Source organism: Alosa alosa, chromosome 15 (genome assembly GCF_017589495.1).
Source record: "Alosa alosa isolate M-15738 ecotype Scorff River chromosome 15, AALO_Geno_1.1, whole genome shotgun sequence".
Lineage (NCBI taxonomy): Eukaryota > Metazoa > Chordata > Actinopteri > Clupeiformes > Clupeidae > Alosa > Alosa alosa.
Window position 1 is genome coordinate 224,825 of NC_063203.1, and position 21,095 is coordinate 245,919.

General features: G+C 39.6%; 1 protein-coding gene across 2 annotated transcripts in view; it reads right to left on the minus strand.

The window, feature by feature from the left end:
- ercc2 (excision repair cross-complementation group 2) overlaps window positions 1–21,095 on the minus strand; it is a 155,387-nt gene that overhangs the window by 81,276 nt on the left and 53,016 nt on the right. For both annotated transcript variants that reach the window (XM_048264434.1, XM_048264435.1), the window contains exon 10: window positions 4,701–4,834. In XM_048264434.1, the coding sequence (XP_048120391.1) occupies window positions 4,701–4,834 (134 nt within the window). The remainder of the gene's footprint in view (window positions 1–4,700; window positions 4,835–21,095) is intronic.

A 21,095-nucleotide genomic window follows, 5' to 3' on the forward strand; every position in this document is an offset into this window, starting at 1 on the left:
AAATCCTCTCCAGATGTATACCGAAATTCGTTCGGGATTTAGAATGTTGAAAGAATTCACATTCTCTTTCTCACCAAAAACATAAAAGTATGCATAAAAACTAATAATGAAGTCAGACACAACGTTATTATTTGGTCCATAAGAATAAATCATTTATTTGTATATAAGCAAATGCTACAGTTAATAATAATGATATATATAAAAAAAACATGTACCTTACCAGTAATACTGGAAGTAAGAATGTAAAAATTATATACATCTATAAAATGTATTATTACTTATGAAAAGCTAGGAATACAATCAACTTCAACATCACTCAAAAATCAATATGTTCTAAACATTTGAAAGTGGATTACATACAACAAGCCTGTTGAGAATAAACACATGTATACACAAACTCACACACACACACACACAAAGAGGAGGATAGGGAAAGGTGGGGTGGGGATCCTGAAGGTTGAACACAGAAGACCTATGACTCATAACGAAACGCATCCCCTCCTGTAGAATGCCAAATCTGACAGCAATATTGTTTACCAAAAAAACGAAGTCACCTGTTATTATGTATTATTTTTTATAACAAAGCCAACCATTTTTCTTTGGCTCCTGCTGTACAGGAATATGTACTTGATGAAAAGACGACAGATTAGAAGTTGGAGCAGCTGAAGGCGAGGCTGAAATTTTGACGGAAATGCCTGCCAGCTGTTGTGAAGTCTTTCTGGCTGTAGCTTCCAAACCTAGGTTCAACACCAGATTCTGCATTGCCAAACTTGAAATAATAAGAAACTACTGACAACGGCAATGTCAATGGAGAAAAAGTGTACACAATATGTATTTATCATTTGGTCAACACTCCCTGATCCCTTCAGAGACTTGGTTCCCCAGTAGCAATGGATATTAGGGAGGGAAGTGAAGCCCCATGTCAATGATCAATCCTAGAAAACTGTGAAAGTCTTCTGGAGTCTCTTTGTCCCATGCCCCTGCACTGTGTGTTTGCATACGACGGCCTACTAAGCACAACCTCCCACCCGTTCCGGTTGATAAAACCACATATGCCTGGGACAACAACAACAAAAACAACATAAGTCTATTTCACAGTGTTTTAGTGGCAGTCTACACCACCCTATGCACGCCACCTAAATCTATACCTTCTTCCTCTATCCTCACATGGTCTTACACATTGTGAGCGCAAGCTCATCAGCAGTCAGCTACCTCTTCAGGCCTGCAACGAGGTCTGTGTAGGTCTTTTCACCCTCCATCTGAAACAACAGTAAAATCATACAAATGTAATACCTTTATTAATTTACAAAATAAAATCAAAACTACAGATGTATGTGTGTGTGCATACATACACCAGAAGAGGTAGTAGCCTTGAAACTATTGAAGCATTCTGAGTAACTCAAAAATATTCAGAAGTATGAAAAGTCATTTTATTACACATGGGTTTAGCTGTCCTAAATCTGATTGCCTGACTGGCATCAAGATAAAGACAGATTACATTTCACCTAGTAACTAACTGCTGAAAATGCAATAATGACATTTCTGACATAATATGTGATTTCACATCATGTTTTCTATAACTACATATTGAGAGGACTAGAAAAGCTATCAAGTCATGTCATTTTAGAAAATGTTGAGACAAGCACGTCTGATGTTTGTCATTTAGAAGTTAGCAAGCTAAATCAGTTCACTACAAACTGCCTAGCGAGGTAACAACTCGAGGACAGGCAATAAGTTAATTAGCACTACATTTCTGACAGAATATGTGATTTCACATCTTGTTTTCTACAACTACATATTGAGAGGAGAACAAATATCGCTCAACTTATTTCATGTAGAGAACCGACGCAAACAAACGCAGCGCCCATTGATTTATCCAGCTTTGATGTGCTAACGTTATACTGACTTGCCAATAATGCTTACCTAACAAGCAAATTGGTACTAAAAAACAAACTTACTTACAGGTTATACTAACAGGTTTTTAAATGAAATTGTCAAATGAAAATAACTGACATCAAAAGCAAACGAGAGTACTGCAAGCAGTTCAGAGTAATGCAGCTAGCTAAAGTTACATGACGATGCACTTAGCCCCCGCTATGCCATAATGTTGAAGTTGATGAGAAAGCATATTTCTGTCAAATAACATGATTTTAGGACTACAAATTAAGATTAACCATAACTACAACCAATGTAAAAACATATATTACCTCAGTTTATCCAGCTGTGTGGTTTCCAGTCGAGGTAAACTCCAACGAAGTGCAGGTGGCATCTGGCTGTCCATATCAATATATACGACTGAAGTGAAAAGTTTTTTTTCACGACTGATCTTCAAGTATCCAAAACATTTCGCGCCATAAATCCCTTAACCAATCATATCAAATTGAAATTGATTGGTCATCGTTAAAATTTTAACGAAATTAGAACGGTCGGGCTTGTAAGGGTTAAATAAATCACAGTGAAACGTTAACTGCTGCCATTGGTCAATTGTTCTGTAGGTTTCCTGATAGCTCTGTTTGAGAGGCACAAGCTGTGCGACATTGTTTATTTTTGATGCCAATCACTGCTGTCATTTTTTTATTGATTTGATCTATAGTCATAGAAGCTAGATTTGAAGGCAGGCCGCAGGTAAAATCCAAAGGGGCGCAAGCACCCCGCGGATCAATAGTTGAATAGCCCTCTCCTAGACCTTTTGAGATATTGCCACTGCTCCAACACTGAAAGGCACTGTTAGAATGCTTGGATCAAGCCAGGTTCAGCGTAGCATATTCGACTGCTCATGTTGGTGACCGCACCAGGGCAAGCACACTTTCGCAGTTCCTCCGGAATTCAATGTACTCTAGTTGTTACTGCTATTTTTCCTTAATATTAATAAATAATAAAATTGGAACTTGTTGTCGACAACACGTGGCATACAGACCCGTCAATCTCCCACGGTCCATGTAACACATTATCAGTTACATTTTCTATTTAAAAATGTAAAATTGGACAAAATGGATTAAATTTTCTAAAATTGTGTTTTTTCGCTCATAAAATAAATGCATATTTAGGATTTTGGAGTTGTATCCCAATTTTGTATTTGTGTAACTTTGGATAGAATATGGATAAATCTGAATATTTTTGTCCGTGAAGGACATTAGAATGAGACTTAGTTTCATAGTTCAGGGAGGTGCATAGCAGGCTTGGGAGAAGGCGGCAGTTGGAGTTGGCAACAATGTAGCAAACTCTTACAACAAAAATAAAAAATGGGTTTGCATTTCATGCTGTTCTTCCAAGAGTGTAATAAATTTGGAGTTTTTATGGAAAAAACACTATTAGTCCAGCAGCATCTTGCACAAAATAGTCCCATGAGAATTTTGGTATGAAAGCAAGCCATTGTCATTCTGTATACACTTAATCATGCTCCAACAGGGTTATGTTTGGTATCAAACTGATCGGTATGAGACCTCCTGCATCACTAGCATGCTTATAATATATCAACAACAACAAGTGATTATTTTAAGCAGGTTTGATATGCGGTTTCACTGTGTTAATATCACAACTTTCCTGTGCTATTGCTGGTTAATTTGATATCAAAAGTTTATGATATGCTTGATATACACTCTAGATATTCTACAAAATGTAACCCTGTCCGGTCAGAGCGTTGCGCGCATACAGTGTATGTGGTATACTGTATGTGGACAAAACAGCAGAGTTAAGGAAATCGGAACAGCTGTTTGTGTCTTGTGCAAAGTCACATCTGGGTAGACCGCTAAATGATCTGAAATGTTACCAAGATGGCCACCAAGGGGTTGGACTTGCCTATAAGGACTTTGATTGAACTCACGACTCACTGCCTCGATAGAGAGCTGTCTCACTAGACATGACCTTGGACTGGATTGGGTAAAGTGACACTTTTCAAAATAAAAAAACATGGCTCCTAAGTAACCACGTCTAACCAACACAGCTCAATTTTAACCAAGCAGAACATGCTTGTCTTTAGGTCCAAAAGATGCATATAGGTCTTTAAAATGACACTTCAGCTATGGTATTTCTATAGGTCTTCTTTTAATGTTTTTTTTTTTTCTAGATAAGCAAGCATAGGCTAGGCTAGAAATTTCCTACTGAGATCAATTGTGGAATCTTTGTGCCTTTAGCAACGGTCAACTGCAGGTAGTACTGTAACTGATGTTACCAAGCTAACATAATGTTTTAGACCTAAGTTCGTCTGGGGGCAAGGTGTCTAATTTCTATAGTCCAAAATAAGTCTGTCTTTTGTGAAACTGTGTAACTTGCATTAGACTAGTATATGAGTCAAATTAAGACTGGCCTAACACTACAGACCAGTCAAAAATAGTGTTTTGAAACCGGCCCCAAGAATAAATGGCAATGGCCAAAGGCAATGATGGGCAATCACTGAAACTATACAATTTGCCTTATTCACACAGTGGCCATTGTAAACCAAAACCAGGCTATGGGCTACATAAACCAGAGGATTGTTGTGTTCTATGCATTCGCCAGTAGGTGGCGAGAACACATATGATATAGTCAGTGTACCCCATAGCCTCCTTTTGGTTTATAATGGCCGCTGTGTGAATAAGGCGAATACAGAGGGTTTAGTTGATAAGTTTGATAAGTTTGTGCCAAAACTTAAAGCCCATGGTTCAGTAGCATGATGCACTGCATAATGCTGATGATGATACACATTGTAAGGCTGGACAAACCTTGAAGAATCTCATCTGGCAGCACTGGGTTAGACAGAAAGACGTCTGTTTCTCTAGCAACGCTAGCCTCCTTCAGCCCTTCCAGCAGCTGTCTATACTCCTGTTTGAGTTTGGCTGCGTCTGTTTCCTTGATCCTAAAGACCAAAAACAGAAGCTTTTTAGAAACTAAAAACATTGCGACACTAAAGCAGTCAACATGACATGAACACATCTACATTAAAAGCACAACATATCAGTTCCAACAATTCAACTTCCAACATTTTCCATGGTCTAGGTCAGGAGCGTCCAAACTATTTGACTCAAGGGCCACATTGGGTTTTGAAAATTGGCCGGCGGGCCACACAACATTTATTGTGTGCCATATTTCGAATGGCAAATATATATATATATATTGTATCATTGAAATGATATTGAAATGATAAATGATAATTTCTCAACAAATACTGTTTTAGTACTAGATGAGTCGAGTTTTGGGTTCATAACTAAGTTGAGATCTCCTGCCATCAGTAGTACTCCCTTACTTTTTGTTACTAAAAGCTTTGTCAAGTGTAACATAAATTCTATTCCTGTGTCTGGAGGATAGTAGACATTAAGAATAGAGACATCTATACTCTCTATGTTACCCACAACCAAAACATACCTACCTTCTTTATCAGTAACACAATATTCTTTTTCAAATCCTACATGATCACCACACCTTTCTGACTGGAGTTATACGAGCTAAAATAAATCCTGAAATGCAATATCAATAAGGTCTCCTAACTGGTCTATGAAGGCCTCTACATCGGACTGCTGAGTCTTGGAAGTTCTCTTGGCATTTTTCTTGGCTTCTGCCATTTGTCCTGAAGTGTTTCCAGTTGTTTTATGGCATGATGTTGGGGACGAACGGGAATCCTAGCCTTGTCCTAGAATACCAAGACTTCTTTGATCACAGCTGTTGCACTTTCATGAATAGTTTTTTTTTAATGTTTTATGTGATACCCTTGGGTCTGGCCCTTTAATTCGTGGATCTGCTTGAGGTTTCTTCCTATATCTATCTCCAATTCTAGGGAGTTTTTCCTCGCCCCTGTTACTCATGGGCTCTCTTTAAATGTTTAACACTCTGTAAAGCATCATGACACATGAGTAATGTTTTGCCGCTCTATAAGTGAAATTAAATTGAAATTGATATTACAACACACATGAAACCTGCTTCTTGGAGGGTAACTTTGTTCCAGTTATTTCAGTCTCTTCTGATCCGAGTGACCATATAGCGGACTTGCTTCGTGTTGCTTCAGCCATTGTCTCAGTGTATTAGGGGTGTAACGGTTCATGTATTCGTATTGAACCGAAACGGTACGGGCGTCAGGGTTCGGTGCATGAATTTACACGGAGAATACACGGTATAAAAATACATAAAACTCGTGTGCGGATTAATTAATGTCATGCGCAATTACTGTTAAGTAGCGAGAGTTACGGGAGTTCTTTAGCGACACCTACAGCTAATCTGTAGCCTCGCCTTAGCTCTGAAGCTCTGATTGGCGCCTATGTTTTTTTTGTCAGGTCGTCGGTCGAGTCCATCAGTCATTAGGCCCTTTCACACTGGCGAAATCGCCGCGATTTTAAGTACCAGAATCGCGGAACGACTGTTCACTATTAGCACTAAGGTTAGACCCACAAGAGTTAGAGGATCCGCTGGTCTCTTTAAGATCGCAAGTTTGAGAACTTCAGTTACAGTAACGTTAGTACAGGCGAAAGAGTGGTGGATAAGATGAAACTGTGTGTCGGCGTTGTTCAGCAGTTGTTGGGTATGTGAGTGGAAAAAATGCTACACATATTCGAAGCCATCACCCAGATGATGTAGGCTACCAATCACTGAAACGAGGGGAAAAAACTTCCCCTGCGCTTCAGCAGCCTTTGGATACACATACAAATAGGGCCAAAACCTATGGCTTAAATTAAATGATTTCGTAATGACAGAAAGCTATGTAAATCGCGTGGTAATTACCTTTATGTTGGGGTAACTTCTCACATGAGGTTCTGGTAGTGTGCATAGACAGTCAAATAAAGTGACAACGCTAAACAGGCTAATAAACAAACCACGCTATGGTGAGTTAACGTCAAAGGGCAAAGTCACGTGACTTCTAGTTGTAGTCTGTTTATGAAATGAAAGGATCAATTTCGTTTTTTTTAAAAAGGCAAAATAGTGTGATATTTTCACAGTTAGTAGGCTAGATTATTACTTTACACACAATAAAAAAAATATTGAGGCAAATTGTAGACCCTTCCATATACAACTAAACACAGATGTTGAAGGTCTTGCTTAAGTGGATTTTTAAAAATCATTTTTCTATGTAATTTGCACTTTCAGAAATAAGAGATGCTGTAGGCCTATTTTCAGTTTTATAGCTGATTGTCTTATTTTGTTTACAAGTCACAGATGGAGTCTGGGTACTTATTGTACGGTTTAGCCTACATCTTACACACTTCAGGCTGTTACAGATAGCTCAGGGAAGAGACTGTATGACACTAGGTGGTACAGCCTGAGACATGTACAAAAAAAAAAAAAATGCTTTCTGCATTTTTGTTTTGCTTTTCCCTCCATTGTACCGAACTCGTATCGAACCGTGATGTCCGAACCGAGATATGAACCGTGACTTCTGTGTACCGTTACACCCCTACAGTGTATATTGTCTACTGTGCTTCATTCACATTGAAGTGTTCTTGCTTTGAAAGACATATCACAACTAAAACAGGAGTTGCTATGAAAATTGCTCACAACAGCATATTATTGGGAAATACCGGAATCAGCAGATGAGATCAGCAAATCATCATTGTAAATTTGCATGGACCATATGGAATTCCCATTTTAAGATTCATTAGGTGATGTAGGTAAAACCACCACATGTGGTCACCAATAATCAATACACATCATCATTGACTGCATGGTCAAATAAGTCCATTGCTGTCATAAGCATATATTATTAAACAAATATACATGCTAGCACAATGTATCACATAATACGCGAAAAATCCCAAATATATGCACATTGCACAGTATGTGTTAAACTTCAAAGGTCTTGAGCAACCTCTAAATATTAATTAATATTGATAAAATTTTGCTCAATTGTTTTTTTTATTTATTCCAAAATATTTGTGGGGTGAGAGCATGAACTTTTAAAAGTTGAAAAATAAGGACCACCCTAATAGATACAGTGTATATGTATAGAGCAGTGTTTCTCAAACTTTTTCAGACCAAGGACCACTTAACCAATAAAAACAAAAACTCACGGACCACCTAGCTAAAACAAAAATCAGTACTTCAGCAGTATATTACACAATAGGCCTCCTCACTGAACCACCTTGCTTATTGTCTTTGCACCTTGCTTATTGTGTCAGTGGATTCATATGATGTAAACTGGCATAGCTTACATAGGCATGTTGCAAAACTTTTTGGATTTACATACAAGTTGCTTCAATATTGCAAACAACTCATCTATATTATATTTTACCACGTCTGCTGATGGACCACTTGGGACAGCTTGCGGACAACCAGTGGTCCCCGGACCACACTTTGAGAAACACTGGTATAGAGATACTACATGGTCCTCGCTTTAGATTGGGGGGCTGCAAACAGTGACGCAACAGCTCAGCGATTTAAAATGGCTCAAAACCACTTTGTATTAAGTTTTAATGACTCAAAAATTACGTTTTTAGAATCAGAGAATGAAGAACACGTCAGGTTCATTAAAAAGTATTTTCTATGTGTCACGAAAGGCTTCAGAGGGTGGGTTACAATTAACATGATAGTACCCAAATTTCAATAGCCACAGAATACTTTGTTTGGTATGTTTTAGGAATCATTAGCCTACATGCTTTAGGCTACTTCAGGACATGGCCGCCGTCACCAGTATTGCCACGGCTTTTCAAAGTAGGCTAGTATTGCCTGGCAATACTAATTTTCATACATGAGGTTACACTATTAAACGTCACAAAATGCTGCTGCGCTTATCATCGAAGTGTTCGCTTATCATCGAAGTGTGACTGACGTGAGAGAAGCGGGTTCTGTGTTGCGTTCATTTCTGTGACTTACAAGAGAGAAGCGGGGTCTGTGTTGTGTTGCGTTGCATTAATTTATTTTCATTAGGCGTGCCCTGCCGTGCCGTCCACATCTCTTCAGCACAGCAGCAGCAATGGAAACACTTTGTTGAACTTTTAAGTGGTGTTCAATGGTCAAGTCAAGTCAAGTCAAGTCAAGTCAATTTTATTTTTATAGCGCATTTAACATGCACAGAGTGCAACACAAAGCGCTCCACAAAACAAGACACATAACAAAAAGACAAAAGATGCCAGACGGAGCGGCATAGTCGCCAGCGTTCCCGCGACATCAAGACAAACAAACAAATTTACAAAATAACAATTGACGCATAAGACAAAAGATGCCTGATGGAGCGGCGTAATCGCCAGCGTACCCGAGAAACCTAACGGTAGACATACAAGACAGACAACAAACAAAAATGAACAAGTAATAAAATAAATAAATAAGAAATTAAAATGGTGTTGCTAATTAGGCCGAGTTAGGCCTATAGGCCTAAATCAACATTGAATTAGTTATTGGATGATATTAAAAAGAATCTGAATTATTTGTGGTTGAGCTGGAAATTTCAATTTGGTGATCAAAAAGTTTTGGATTTCATGTTGACCGCGACTTCAGAGCATTAAGTTACGTTGTGTCAGTGTAAAGTTAGCTAGCCTAGTCTAACCAAATATTGGTCTTATTGCCATACAAATCTAAACCACAGTAGGCTCATGTTAATCTAATGGGCTTTAAGACATCTGTTTTGTCTAGTGACAAAGTCTCCTGGTTCAATTGTTTCCAGTTTCATAGAAACGAGGGTGTTACATTTGCAGTAGCCTAACTACAAAATCCAACCTAATAACATTAGGCAAGGCATTGCGTTGATGTTTCTCCATTTCTTGTTCTCTTCACCCATCAGGCAGCTAGTGATGTTGGAAGTGGGGGTGCGGCCACCCCCAAAGCGCACTAAGACATTTTCCTTTTAGACATAACAATGGTTACACTAGGCAGGCAACTGTGCTCTGTTCCCAGACCATGCTTTCTCTGTCTATGATCTGCAGGCTTATAGACCCTTTCAACAACTAGATGTACCGCATAGCGGTACAAAATATGACCGCCGCTCAGTCCTGTACATCCGTTCCGCGAAAATAAATCACACTTCAATTTGTCTCCATATTTTACTCCATCCCCCACTCTTGAAACTTTTGTGTATGCTTGTTTGGCATGCCTGAGTGTGTGTGTGCGGCTGCACAGAAAGTAGCCTCCTGGTGCTGAAAAGGTGAATAGATTGTAGAATAGCCAAAGAAGATGTAGCATTGTTATAAAACCTTTAAAATCTCTAAACAATCACAAGTAGGGCAGTTAATCACAGTTCATCCATTGCAACTGGATTGATGAAAGGTCACTTACACCTGTAGGCTACATTGTATTTGGGAAAAGCAAAAGGTATCAGCATAATGTTATTTATTTATTTATTTATTTTTTGTGTATTTATAAACAAAAACATCTCTGTCAGTTCCATGCCGTTTTCAACAGCTATCAAAAACAAAGGTCATTTTGGATGGATGGATTTTTTGTGAATGTTTCTTCTTCTACATAAGATTTTTAGTCATCTTTAGTTCATGTAATACTTTATTGTCAATGCACAAATTAAGTAACAGTAGTCTGAAAGCGTTATTGTTAATGCACAAATTAAGTAACAGTAGCCTAGTCTGAAGCGAAATGCTGTTTTACATCTAACCAGTGGTGCAAATAACTGACATGTCCAAATGGGCCTTGATGAAATCATTAAGCTAGACTGTTCATACACATTTTAGCGGGCCAAAGTTGAAGAGCTTTTGTCCGTTATTGTTCGTTGCAAATATAGGCTGATTCATGTTCCCTTGCATTGTGTAACTGAGGTCCATGGCTAGTCTGGCTTTCATCAGACCAAGCTCAATCTTTTAAGAAATCAAAAAAATAAATAGCGGGCAGATCAGGCTGGGTTCACCCAGCCTAGTCCATAGGCACCCGATATTGTTTAATTTTCCGATTGAGATATACACGCTCTGGCTATTCTAAATGCAAAAATGCATCAAGGAGTTATGACAAAACGGTAACTAACAAACTAGATCATAATAGAAAGCTGTTAGCTTCCCTAAGCTACAGGTAGGATTATAAGGTAGGCCTATTTACAACATAAATTGTCAATAGGCTATGCTGGCGACACAAATAAAATCTCCTTTGGAAACCAATGGCTTACGCCTTACAGTATCAAGAGGACTTAAACTGCCATATCATGGCGAAAAATTGTAATAACATTCAAGCAGCTCCATGAGTCAAGGAAAGCGCGAATGAAGTAGCCACTTCTAGATGGGACCCACTACACAGTAGCTTAAGGTGTGTTGCTAAAGCAGCCATAATGAAATGAAGGTGTCATTGTTTGGATTCTTCACACAGACGTGCTTTTTAATTTCACAAGACTACAACTACCAAGCTGTAATCAAAGCACATCGATTCCCCTCTCACACCATGCACGCACTTAAAACAAAATAAACAGGCGTCTCAGTCTCGCGCATGTATAGGCAAAACTGTATCAGACCCGGTGTAGCGTTGGTAAATCTTCCATTGCACAGAATGATTTTGTAGCACGTGCAATAAATGACAGTCGAAAGATACAAACAGTGCTGCTATCAATTTGCTTGGTATAACCGCATTTATAGTTTTCTACAAATGCAATCAATCAAATGCCTCCATCACTCAACTAACGCTAACGGTAACATTACCTAGGTCCTTATTGATATTACAAGATTAACGTACCTGCTGTAAAAACCAAGCATGTCCGATAAACATCCTCAGATTTATTGATGGTTGATGTGGGCCCTTGAGACCAACATACCATAAAAGATTCTTCATCCTCAGTGCCCACGGTTCAGGTAGTTATTTAGGAAAAACCATTTTTTTTTTTTTTGCGGTTCCGGGGGCCCAGCCGGTGGGGGGTGGGGCTGGTGGTGGTCCCGGGGGGCGAAATGAAATTTTTCCGTAAAAGTCTAGTGGGGCTACATACTCACCAAATTTCATGTACCCGGTGGTTCGGTGTCGGGTATCAATGACCAAAAATTCAGGAGTAGATGGCGGGGGAAAAATTCTTGAATTATGTGCATGTGTGCGTGTACAAATTTATGTTTATGTGTGTGTGTGTGTGTGTGTGTGTGTATGCGTGCTTTGTGTGTTTGCCTGCGTATGTGTGTTTGTGCATGTGCATGCATGCGTACATATGTCTACTGTGTGAGTATGTGTCATCACATTATGATTACTGTAAATGTCTGTGTGTGTGCGTGTGTATCTGTTTATGCACATGTGTGCACATGGAATGGGTTAACATGACCCCTGGAGGCAAACAAACAGAAAAAATTGGTCATCCTAGGCCCTACAGTTCTCAAGATATTCACAGAGAACTGTGTCTGCCCTACCCTCCTTTCGGGGGTCCAGTCCAGGGGGGGCTACAGATCAAAGCGAAGAATAGCGGTTCCATGCTATCCATGTGGGGGTACATGCCCACCAAGTTTTTGTACCCGGTCTTTCAGTGTCCGGGAATCCTTGTTGGTGTATGCGTCACTAAATGTACACATAAATTATTTTATTGTAAGGCCCCCATGAGCGAAAGTACACAAAACTTGGCATGCATTTGGAGGGTGTCATAATGATCCTACACTTTTAATTTCGTGCAGTTTGACCTTGTCAGCCAGAGATATTGTGATGAAAACACCTAATTTTTTTGCTTTTTAATTTTTTAACTAGGTGGCTATACATGAAATAAGTGGTAATGGGATGGGTTGACATGCCCCTTAAGACCAACATACATAAAAAGGTGGACCTCCTAAAGGTGGACGGTTCTCGAGATATTCACAGAAAACTGTCTCCGACCACCTACAGGCCAGTTGGTGTATAGTAACATAAATTAATTTATTGTGTGGCCCCCCATGAGCGAATTCCACAAAACTTGGCGTGCATACAGAGGGTGTCATAATGATCCTACAATTCCAATTTCGTGCAGTTTTGACTATGTTAGGTCACAGATACCTTCAATTACAACACCTCATTTTTACTTTTTTGTGTTTAACTAGGTGGCTATACATGAAATGAGTGGTTATGGAATGGGTTGACATGGCCCCTTGAGATCAACATACAAAAAAAATGGTCCTCCTAAACCCTACGGTTTTGAGATATTCACAGAAAACTGTGTCTGCCCTACCCTCTTCGGGGGTGCAGTCCAGCGGGGGCTACAGATCCAAGAAAAAAAACGATGGTTCCATGCTATCCATGTGGGGTTACATGCCCACCAAGTTTAGGTGTACCCGGTCTTTCAGTGTCCGGGAATCATTGGCCGGAAATTTGGGCATGCAAAAAAAAAAAAAAAAAAAAAAAAAAAAAAAAGAAACCTATATGACCGCTTGGCTGCTTGGCGGTCATAATAACAACAAAAACAATGCTTGAACGTTCTATTTGGGCCCCAATCTACTTCCTCTGCATTAAGATAACATATGGAATGTTAAAAAGGAAGTCTTGTGGGGCCAACTATGATGCTGATAATGGAACTCTCTTGAAAGGGTCCATAGGGCCTCCTCGACGAGAAGATTGCTAGTCCGCGGATAATGTGCGGCAATTGAATGGTAGCCTATGGAACCACGGACCGAAAGAAAAATAAACTAAACATTTTCCTGATTAGCAAATATTTCTTAATTTAGTGTTATCAAATAAAGAGACATGCAATTAGGGGGTAGTGGTGTCGGCGCTCATCCAATCTGTGCATCTGCTGTGCAGGAGATGGCGTCGACTTGTTGAATTTTGTTGAGGTAAATATCGTAGCAAATAGCCTATGGTGATGACACAGCCTTTAAACATTTAGCCTACCGGTATTTCACTCTCGCTGGAGTGAAGGCAGAAAGGGCTGAGTGAAGGCAGAAAGGGCTGTTAATTAAGGTGATCTGCATCTCCGTTCACCAAACGCTATGGTTTTGCTAACCCATTCGCACAATAAATAATTTCTGAAAGGTTCATTGTTGACGTGCGACATTTCTCCATGTGGGGTAGTGTCAAGCAGTGAAGTGACCCAGAGTTTAAATAAATCCCAGAGTTTGGTTTCGTTAAGGTTGCATTATTTACCTAATTTACATCAGCATTGAATTACTTTTTTTTACTGGAAGGGACCGCAATCCTATTTTTAATCTATTTCCTAACGTTTCGGGCCTACCCGCGCGTGCCCTTTTCCTCCTCTCTCAGGTTTAACAAATTTAAGGTTATTTCGCATAGGCTACTCAATGGTGCTATTTCACACACATAAGAGCGACCCCCACTCACCGGGGCTAGGTGGAAGGTGTTAATAGCCGATTGCCGTAGCCTACAGTAGACTAGGGCTGTCAAAATTGCTCAAAAATGACGTTCGAATTTTCCCTCTAAAATAAACACATGTATTTGAATATATTCGAATATCTAGGCTATATTATTTGTGCATTATGGCAATGACACACATCACGTCATCTGTTTTTAACTTTTTGGAAACTTTTGAATTAACTGAAACAAGATAAATATTTTTCGTTAGTTTTGGAAGTTGATTTTTACGTAGCCTACAATGGCCAGTTCCGACAAAGCCGAAATTAGCCTACACCTTCTGAAACAATGAGTGAGCAGGCCGTTGTTTATATATGGTTATATTGCTTGACAGGGGGGGATGCCAAGCAGCTTTCAGCCATAAGGCTACTTTGAGAACATTTCCTAATTCACCCGGCACTGATATTCAAAATGTTGAAAACTATTTCGGCATACAAGCAGTTTAATTAAAAGTAATTTTCATTGTAAACAAACGGGCTACTTGGTAAGGCTTGGCCTAACGCTCGTGCCTTAGATGGCAAGAAAAAAATTCATGTTATAGGCCTATTAACTGACCGCCCGATTCACGTTGGCTGGGGGGCAGGGGGGCCCACCAGACATTTGTGCCCAGGGTTCTATGAATTGTTAATCCAGCCCTGGCCCCAACAAATCGCCCCTATCCACCTCTGGGACAGCAAAAAGAAGTCGAGAGGACTCCTAACTCACTAAGACCTTTTCACAAACAGCTTTTTGTGGCATTTCACGTTGCGATGTTTTGAAATCCTATGCGGCTACAGGAGCTTTCAATCTCGAGAAAACAATTTTGCATTGTATTGCATAACTAACTGATGCAATAACGCCACCAACAACAACCAAAACTAGGCTACTCATTGTCAACATGTAAATTAAATGTAACGTTATTGTGAATCAAATTAAAATGTTCTCCTCTTTGCAAACGTAGGCATAGGCATAGGCTATGGTGACATTCATTTAATAATGTTACAAAGATAGGCTACTGCATCAATCCGTATGTTTTATTAGGCTACTAGGCTATTTGTTTTGCCTTTCTCTTGATTAATTTAGGCTAGGCCTTTTTATTCAGTTATTCATCATCTTCCGTCCTTGTGTAACGCACGCATTCTCAGACCTGTCACTCATCATCATAAGGGAGGTGTTTGGAATCATTCCCGCGTTACAATCATCAGCCAATCAAGGTGGTCACTTCAGTCAAGCTCGAGTAATGATGTCATCTATAGCGTCATCTTTAGGAGTTGTCATTTTTCCTTACTAAGAGTAGGTCTGAAAGGCTTTGTGAATAACTTTTAAGAGAAAACTCCTAGCTAAAATCTTTTAGTGCGATTTAGGAGTACTAGTGGTAAGCTAAAGTCTTTGTGAATATGACCCCTAGTGTCTAACCCAATACATAGCCCATTTACACAAAATAATGGTCGAATATTACTGATGATATTTCATTGTTATTTAAGAACATGCAGTGCGCGTAAACCTTTTACCTCGTAAAAAAATCATCATACCGCATATTGTGGCGGGTCTATTATTTAGACTACTTACTGTAGGCTGCGCAAACCACAGGCCTTTATTTTGGGCAAGCATGCATTCAAGGCAGGCCTTTATTTCATAAGGCTTCTGTTGAGAAGAATTTTATATAAAGCCTGCACAGTTGTCCTCCTGCCCCTCCTTCACGCAGCTTCACGTCACGTCATGCGCGAATGAAGTGGCCATTTCAAAGTAAGGCCCACTGTATTAGTTATCCACCTCTTTGTCTTATACACCATTAACAAGCTGCTTGTTAACACTTACAACTGTTAACAAATATGCTTAAAACTTAAAAGGCTGCTTATTAACACTTACAAGCTGCATGTTAACAGTTAGTTAATGTTATTAAAGGATAACAACCGTTAACTAACTGTTAGTAATGAATTGTTAACTGCTTATTATGCACTGTTAATACCTAATAAGGACATGTTATTCTAAAGTGTTACCCATGTAATTCTATAATCTACCAATCTCCAAAATATTACACTTGATAACATGATTAATGCTTAGGGTTGCACGATTTGGGAAAAATTGGGGATTGTTTCTGACAGATAATGTGTTTGCAATTTGCAATATGATTTTTGAATGTCAATGTGAAGATTCAGTTTAATATTCCAGTGTTTCCCCTAGATTTTTTTCCAGCAGCGGTGCTGTTGATCGTAGGAAGCCCCCAAGAAAAGAGAAAAATTTGAAAAGAAAAAATGACTCCTTAAATGGTGACTTCTGGTGGATTTTGTGAAAGAAATGGACAGATTGAGTTACAAATTATGACATAACCATCAACACAAGCATTTACAAAGCATGATTATTGCAGTACATGAACAGGATTATTCATGTTTTTATTTCACCTTTTTCATTTACATTATTAGTATTAGCCACTGTACACTGTAGGCCACTGTACAAACTATTACTATTTAGAATATACAGTGCTGTGCATAAGTTAAGACATTTATATATAATAACATTTATTTATTTACGATACATGATACATTAAAAAATAATTGATGTCCTATTTGTTTTTAATTAATGTTCCTCCCTTTAGTCAATTTCAGCATGGGTGTCTTAACTTTTGCACAGCACTGTATAAACTATACAAACGTCTCTTTCATGTAATTACACTGTATTGGTGCTGTGCAAGTCGAATTGAGTGCCTGTCACTTTAATGCCGTGACGACCCGTGACGCTTGCTTGATTCTCACGGTTTTAAGATAACTTAGTAACGTTGTTGTGCATGGTGCATAAGAATATGTGGATGAAATTAATTATGTTTCCCATGTCATTTGGTAAAATAAATGGTCAAAAACTCGAAGACAATCTATCTTGGATTATAGCAGATAAGTGTCTTGTATCATATCTATAATTTTGGTGAGCTCTACAGGAATTACTGTACAAACTATCTCAGATGTAAATGGTTGCGTATCCTATTACTCAAATTCAATTAAACCCACCAATAGGCTAGCTAGACCTTAGTTTCACAGCCTAGGTAGGCCTACAGTGGGTCCCAGTTAAAAATTAACACTTCATTCACGATCATGGTGAATGGTGAAATGTAAGTACAACTGCAGCCGCTTGGGGGCAGCATAGTCCGCTGTGGAGTTCCACGGTCGAACCAGGCGGCGCATTCGACAGCAAGGGCTGTGATTGGCCGAGTTTTCAGTGCGTTTCTCTGTGTTTTTAGCAGCCCCTGCAACATGCTAGTCCACTGTAGCCTAAGCCTTGTACATAATGTTAAACATAGCTTTGGATTCATTGGCAAGATTTCTTGATTGTACAGTGTCTGTCTCTCAGTAATGTTTTAAAATGAGAGCTTCGTCAGCTGGCAGTAGGCTACTTTGTAGGTAGTCATGAGAAGTTCGCTTGCTAACAGAACATAAATATGCTGCCCAGAAACCTTGTGAATAGTTCTGATTTTTTTTACTACACTAACGAGGTTGAAATATAGACTTTGCCTACAGCATCTCCTTAACAGTAATGTTAACAAAATGACAGCATTCATATGACAAAGAAAAACGAATTCGGTCACTCAAGACTGTGCCACAGCAACCAGTGTAGGCTACAGTCCTACCCAATAGGCCTACTCGAAGCAGATAGCGTTGTCTGACGGTCGAGTGGGTTAATGCACGTATTTCCAGAAGAGGTCTGCAACTTTCAGGCAGTTCTGAGTTCGAATCTAGGCAGGAGCAGAGCCATATAAAGGCCTATTGTTATCATTTTTTGCAAGGTGTTGCTCCTGGCAATACTTGTTTATAAGACGTTTGGTGATTAATTGATAGCTGTTTTTGGGACACGTTAAGCGTTCTTTATAATGAGCATCCGGGAGTAAAACGACTGTTACAGCAGCTGTTACAACTGTAGGCTACAATTATTGCAATACAAAAATATGCGCGTGTTAGTTTAGTTAGTTTTGTGATGTTTTGCACTTTTGCCTCATGTGTTTTCAGGTTTGAGCTTTTTTGGCAAGATTGACCTTGGTTAGACTCCGTATGGAAAATAAAGTCAATTTTCGACACACGTCTGTTATTAGTTCAATAACAAGTGTTGCTTGTTAAAACATGTGACTAGTGAAACTCAAATGATTTTAGAAATATTTAGCCAAAGCCAAAAGTGTTAGAGAGAAGGGAGATGCGGTTGCAGCTCAGATGTCTTCTTAATTTTCTTTATTCTTTAGTAAAAGGTGCAGAACATTATTAAACTTTGACTAACGTTTCGATGTTCGTTAGTCGAAAACATCGACACATCGAAACGTTAGTCAAAGTTTAATAATGTTCTGCACCTTTTACTGAAGAATAAAGAAAATTAAGAAGACATCTGAGCTGCACCGCTCCTCTCTAAAATATCTGTCCTGGCCTGGTTGCAACGGATTGTGGCCAAAGCGACAGAAGCTGAGGAGAACCCTCCTTTGTCTACCAAAAGTGTTACTTTGTGCCCGGCTCCCCACTGCTTGTGAAAGAAGGGGATGGGGAGGGGGGCTTAACGTGAAAAAGCTTAATGTCACAAAACAGCAACGAGTCGTTTTAGGCTACAGGCCTTCATAATGGTAAGCTACAGGAAGTGTGGGGAGGGTATGGGATGACCAGAGCCGTCATCTATCGTCTTTCCAGGCACACAGCTCGTTATATAGCCTATCGACTGCCTTAACAGATAGGCTTTGCTCTTGGGTTTGGCCTTACAGCGAACATTTGCTTGTTAGGCTGGGCTACTGTCAATGTCCTGTACAGGTCAATGTTCAACAATTGCTGGTGTAGGCCTAGGCTATTAATCAATTAGGGACTGTTCGTTATTTATTTAATTAAGGGGCTACCGGAGGAGTTTTGGGAGCGTTAGTCAAAAAAGACGTGACCCTCCCTCGCCAGCAAGAATTTTTTCTATGACCCTCCAAAGTGATTGAGAAAAAATGCATGACCCTCCCCAGTCCCAACAATTTATTGATGCCTTAGGCTACTGGGTCAATTTGGGAGCTTGCATGCTACGACTCCTTCCTTGAAATGCCTTGAAAAGGCTGTCGTTTGCACAATTTCACAAATAATCACCGGGACCGAAACAAACCTGTCAACTTTTCGGGTTTATCGCGTGTTTTAACTTTTTTCCTCGCTGTCTTAGGGAGGAGCTGCAGGGCCGTCGCAAGGGGATGCGAGGCCCTGTCGAACTTGACAGATGCAAGGCCCTTTTCACTTACGTGCATGAAATCATCGCGATAGCTTACTTTACACATAGCCAAGGCTACCCGTCGGTGTATTTTAATAGTAGCCTAGTCCAATAAGCTACACCAGCTTGCCTTTAAGAGGGAAATTCAATTGTATAGCCTATAACATTAGCTGAGTCACATATTTGGCCATATGGTGTTTATCATAGGCTACATCACAAAACCAAATAGTGTAACAAAGGCGAACACTTTAACAGGGGAATTAATTGGGCATGAATCATTGTGCTGAACGGTATTTATCAATGAGCAGAAACACACACGACATTCAAACTATTGATAAGATGTACTGGTCTGTATCTATAGGCTAACATTGGACAATTAAATGACACTGACTTCGCCATATCCTGACTCAGGAAAAAAAACATTTTCTTGCTTTGCATAAACTCAGCAATGAAATCATAGGCCAGTTTGCAGGTAGCTTTAACGTCTTTTTCATAGAAGGGAGAGCCCAGTCTCTCCTGTGACATGGAGGTCGCATAAATAGTTTTTAATAGCCTGTTCAACCCGAAAAGCTTCGTTCACCCGATGCCAGTCACTGATCGCAATTTCAAAGTTAGGGAAAGCTTCATCTTTTTAAGTTTTAAGTGCAGTGGCCCCTATCTGCCCCTTTGGAATTATATCTCGAGCCTATTATAAGGTCCAGTGCGTTATGTCCTGGGATTGAATGTGCTCAAAAAGAAAAGAAAAACTTTTTTTTTTTTAAAGATGGTTATGAGGAGCAATGTGAGAGAGAAATTTGATGATCATTGATCGTTGTTTTGGGACGTTAAGCCGTGGGCGTCAGTGAAGGAGATTGAAGAATGACCATTTTTTTATACGAAAATATTTCTTAACTACAAAAACTCAGTGTCTAAAAACTCAGTGTCATTCAGACTCAACCCTCTTGTTGTTTTATTATCTTTTTTCGTTGTCGTTTGAGCGTTGGCAAGCAGGCATGTTGCGGTTGCAATTTAAGTGAAATTTCTACAGTAGGCCTACAACATGCTGTTAGGCTGGGCTACTGTCAATGTACTTGTACAGGTAAATGTTCAACAATTGCTGGTGTACAGGTTATATAATCAATTAGCAAAATCATTTGTCCAGCTGTTTAAACATTTGTTGCTACATTCAAACGCAAAAGGTGCTTTGATATATTTTTCGTGCCCCCGCTGCGTCATGGAAGCAGTAAGTCAGTCGCATCAAAAATAGTAGTGGCACCCAAGTGACACCTTGTGGTTGTTTGTGTCAACTGCAGTTTGTGCCATTTCTGCTGAGAAAATGGGGTGCGTGATTCATGAAGGAACCCGTCCAAACTTAACGGGGACCCACTGTATGTTAGCAACACAGGGCTTGAAAGCATTGCCTGTATCACAAACAAAAACGAAACAATGCGTGGAATTTATCTGGGAATAGGCAACTGAAGGTAGGGGCGAGCTATCTCGCTGGCGTGTTCCTTGGTTAACATACTGTAACCTACGTTTTTTTTGCACAAAATTACGTCTGAATAAACTATAAGCTAAAGTATAAGTATATATACTTTTTTGATCCCGTGAGGGAAATTTGGTCTCTGCATTTAACCCAATCGGTGAATTAGTGAAACACAAACAGCACACAGTGAACACACAGTGAGGTGAAACACACACTAATCCCGGCGCAGTGAGCTGCCTGCTACAACGGCGGCGCTCGGGGAGCAGTGAGGGGTTAGGTGCCTTGCTCAAGGGCACTTAAGCCGCGGCTCGAACCGGCAACCCTC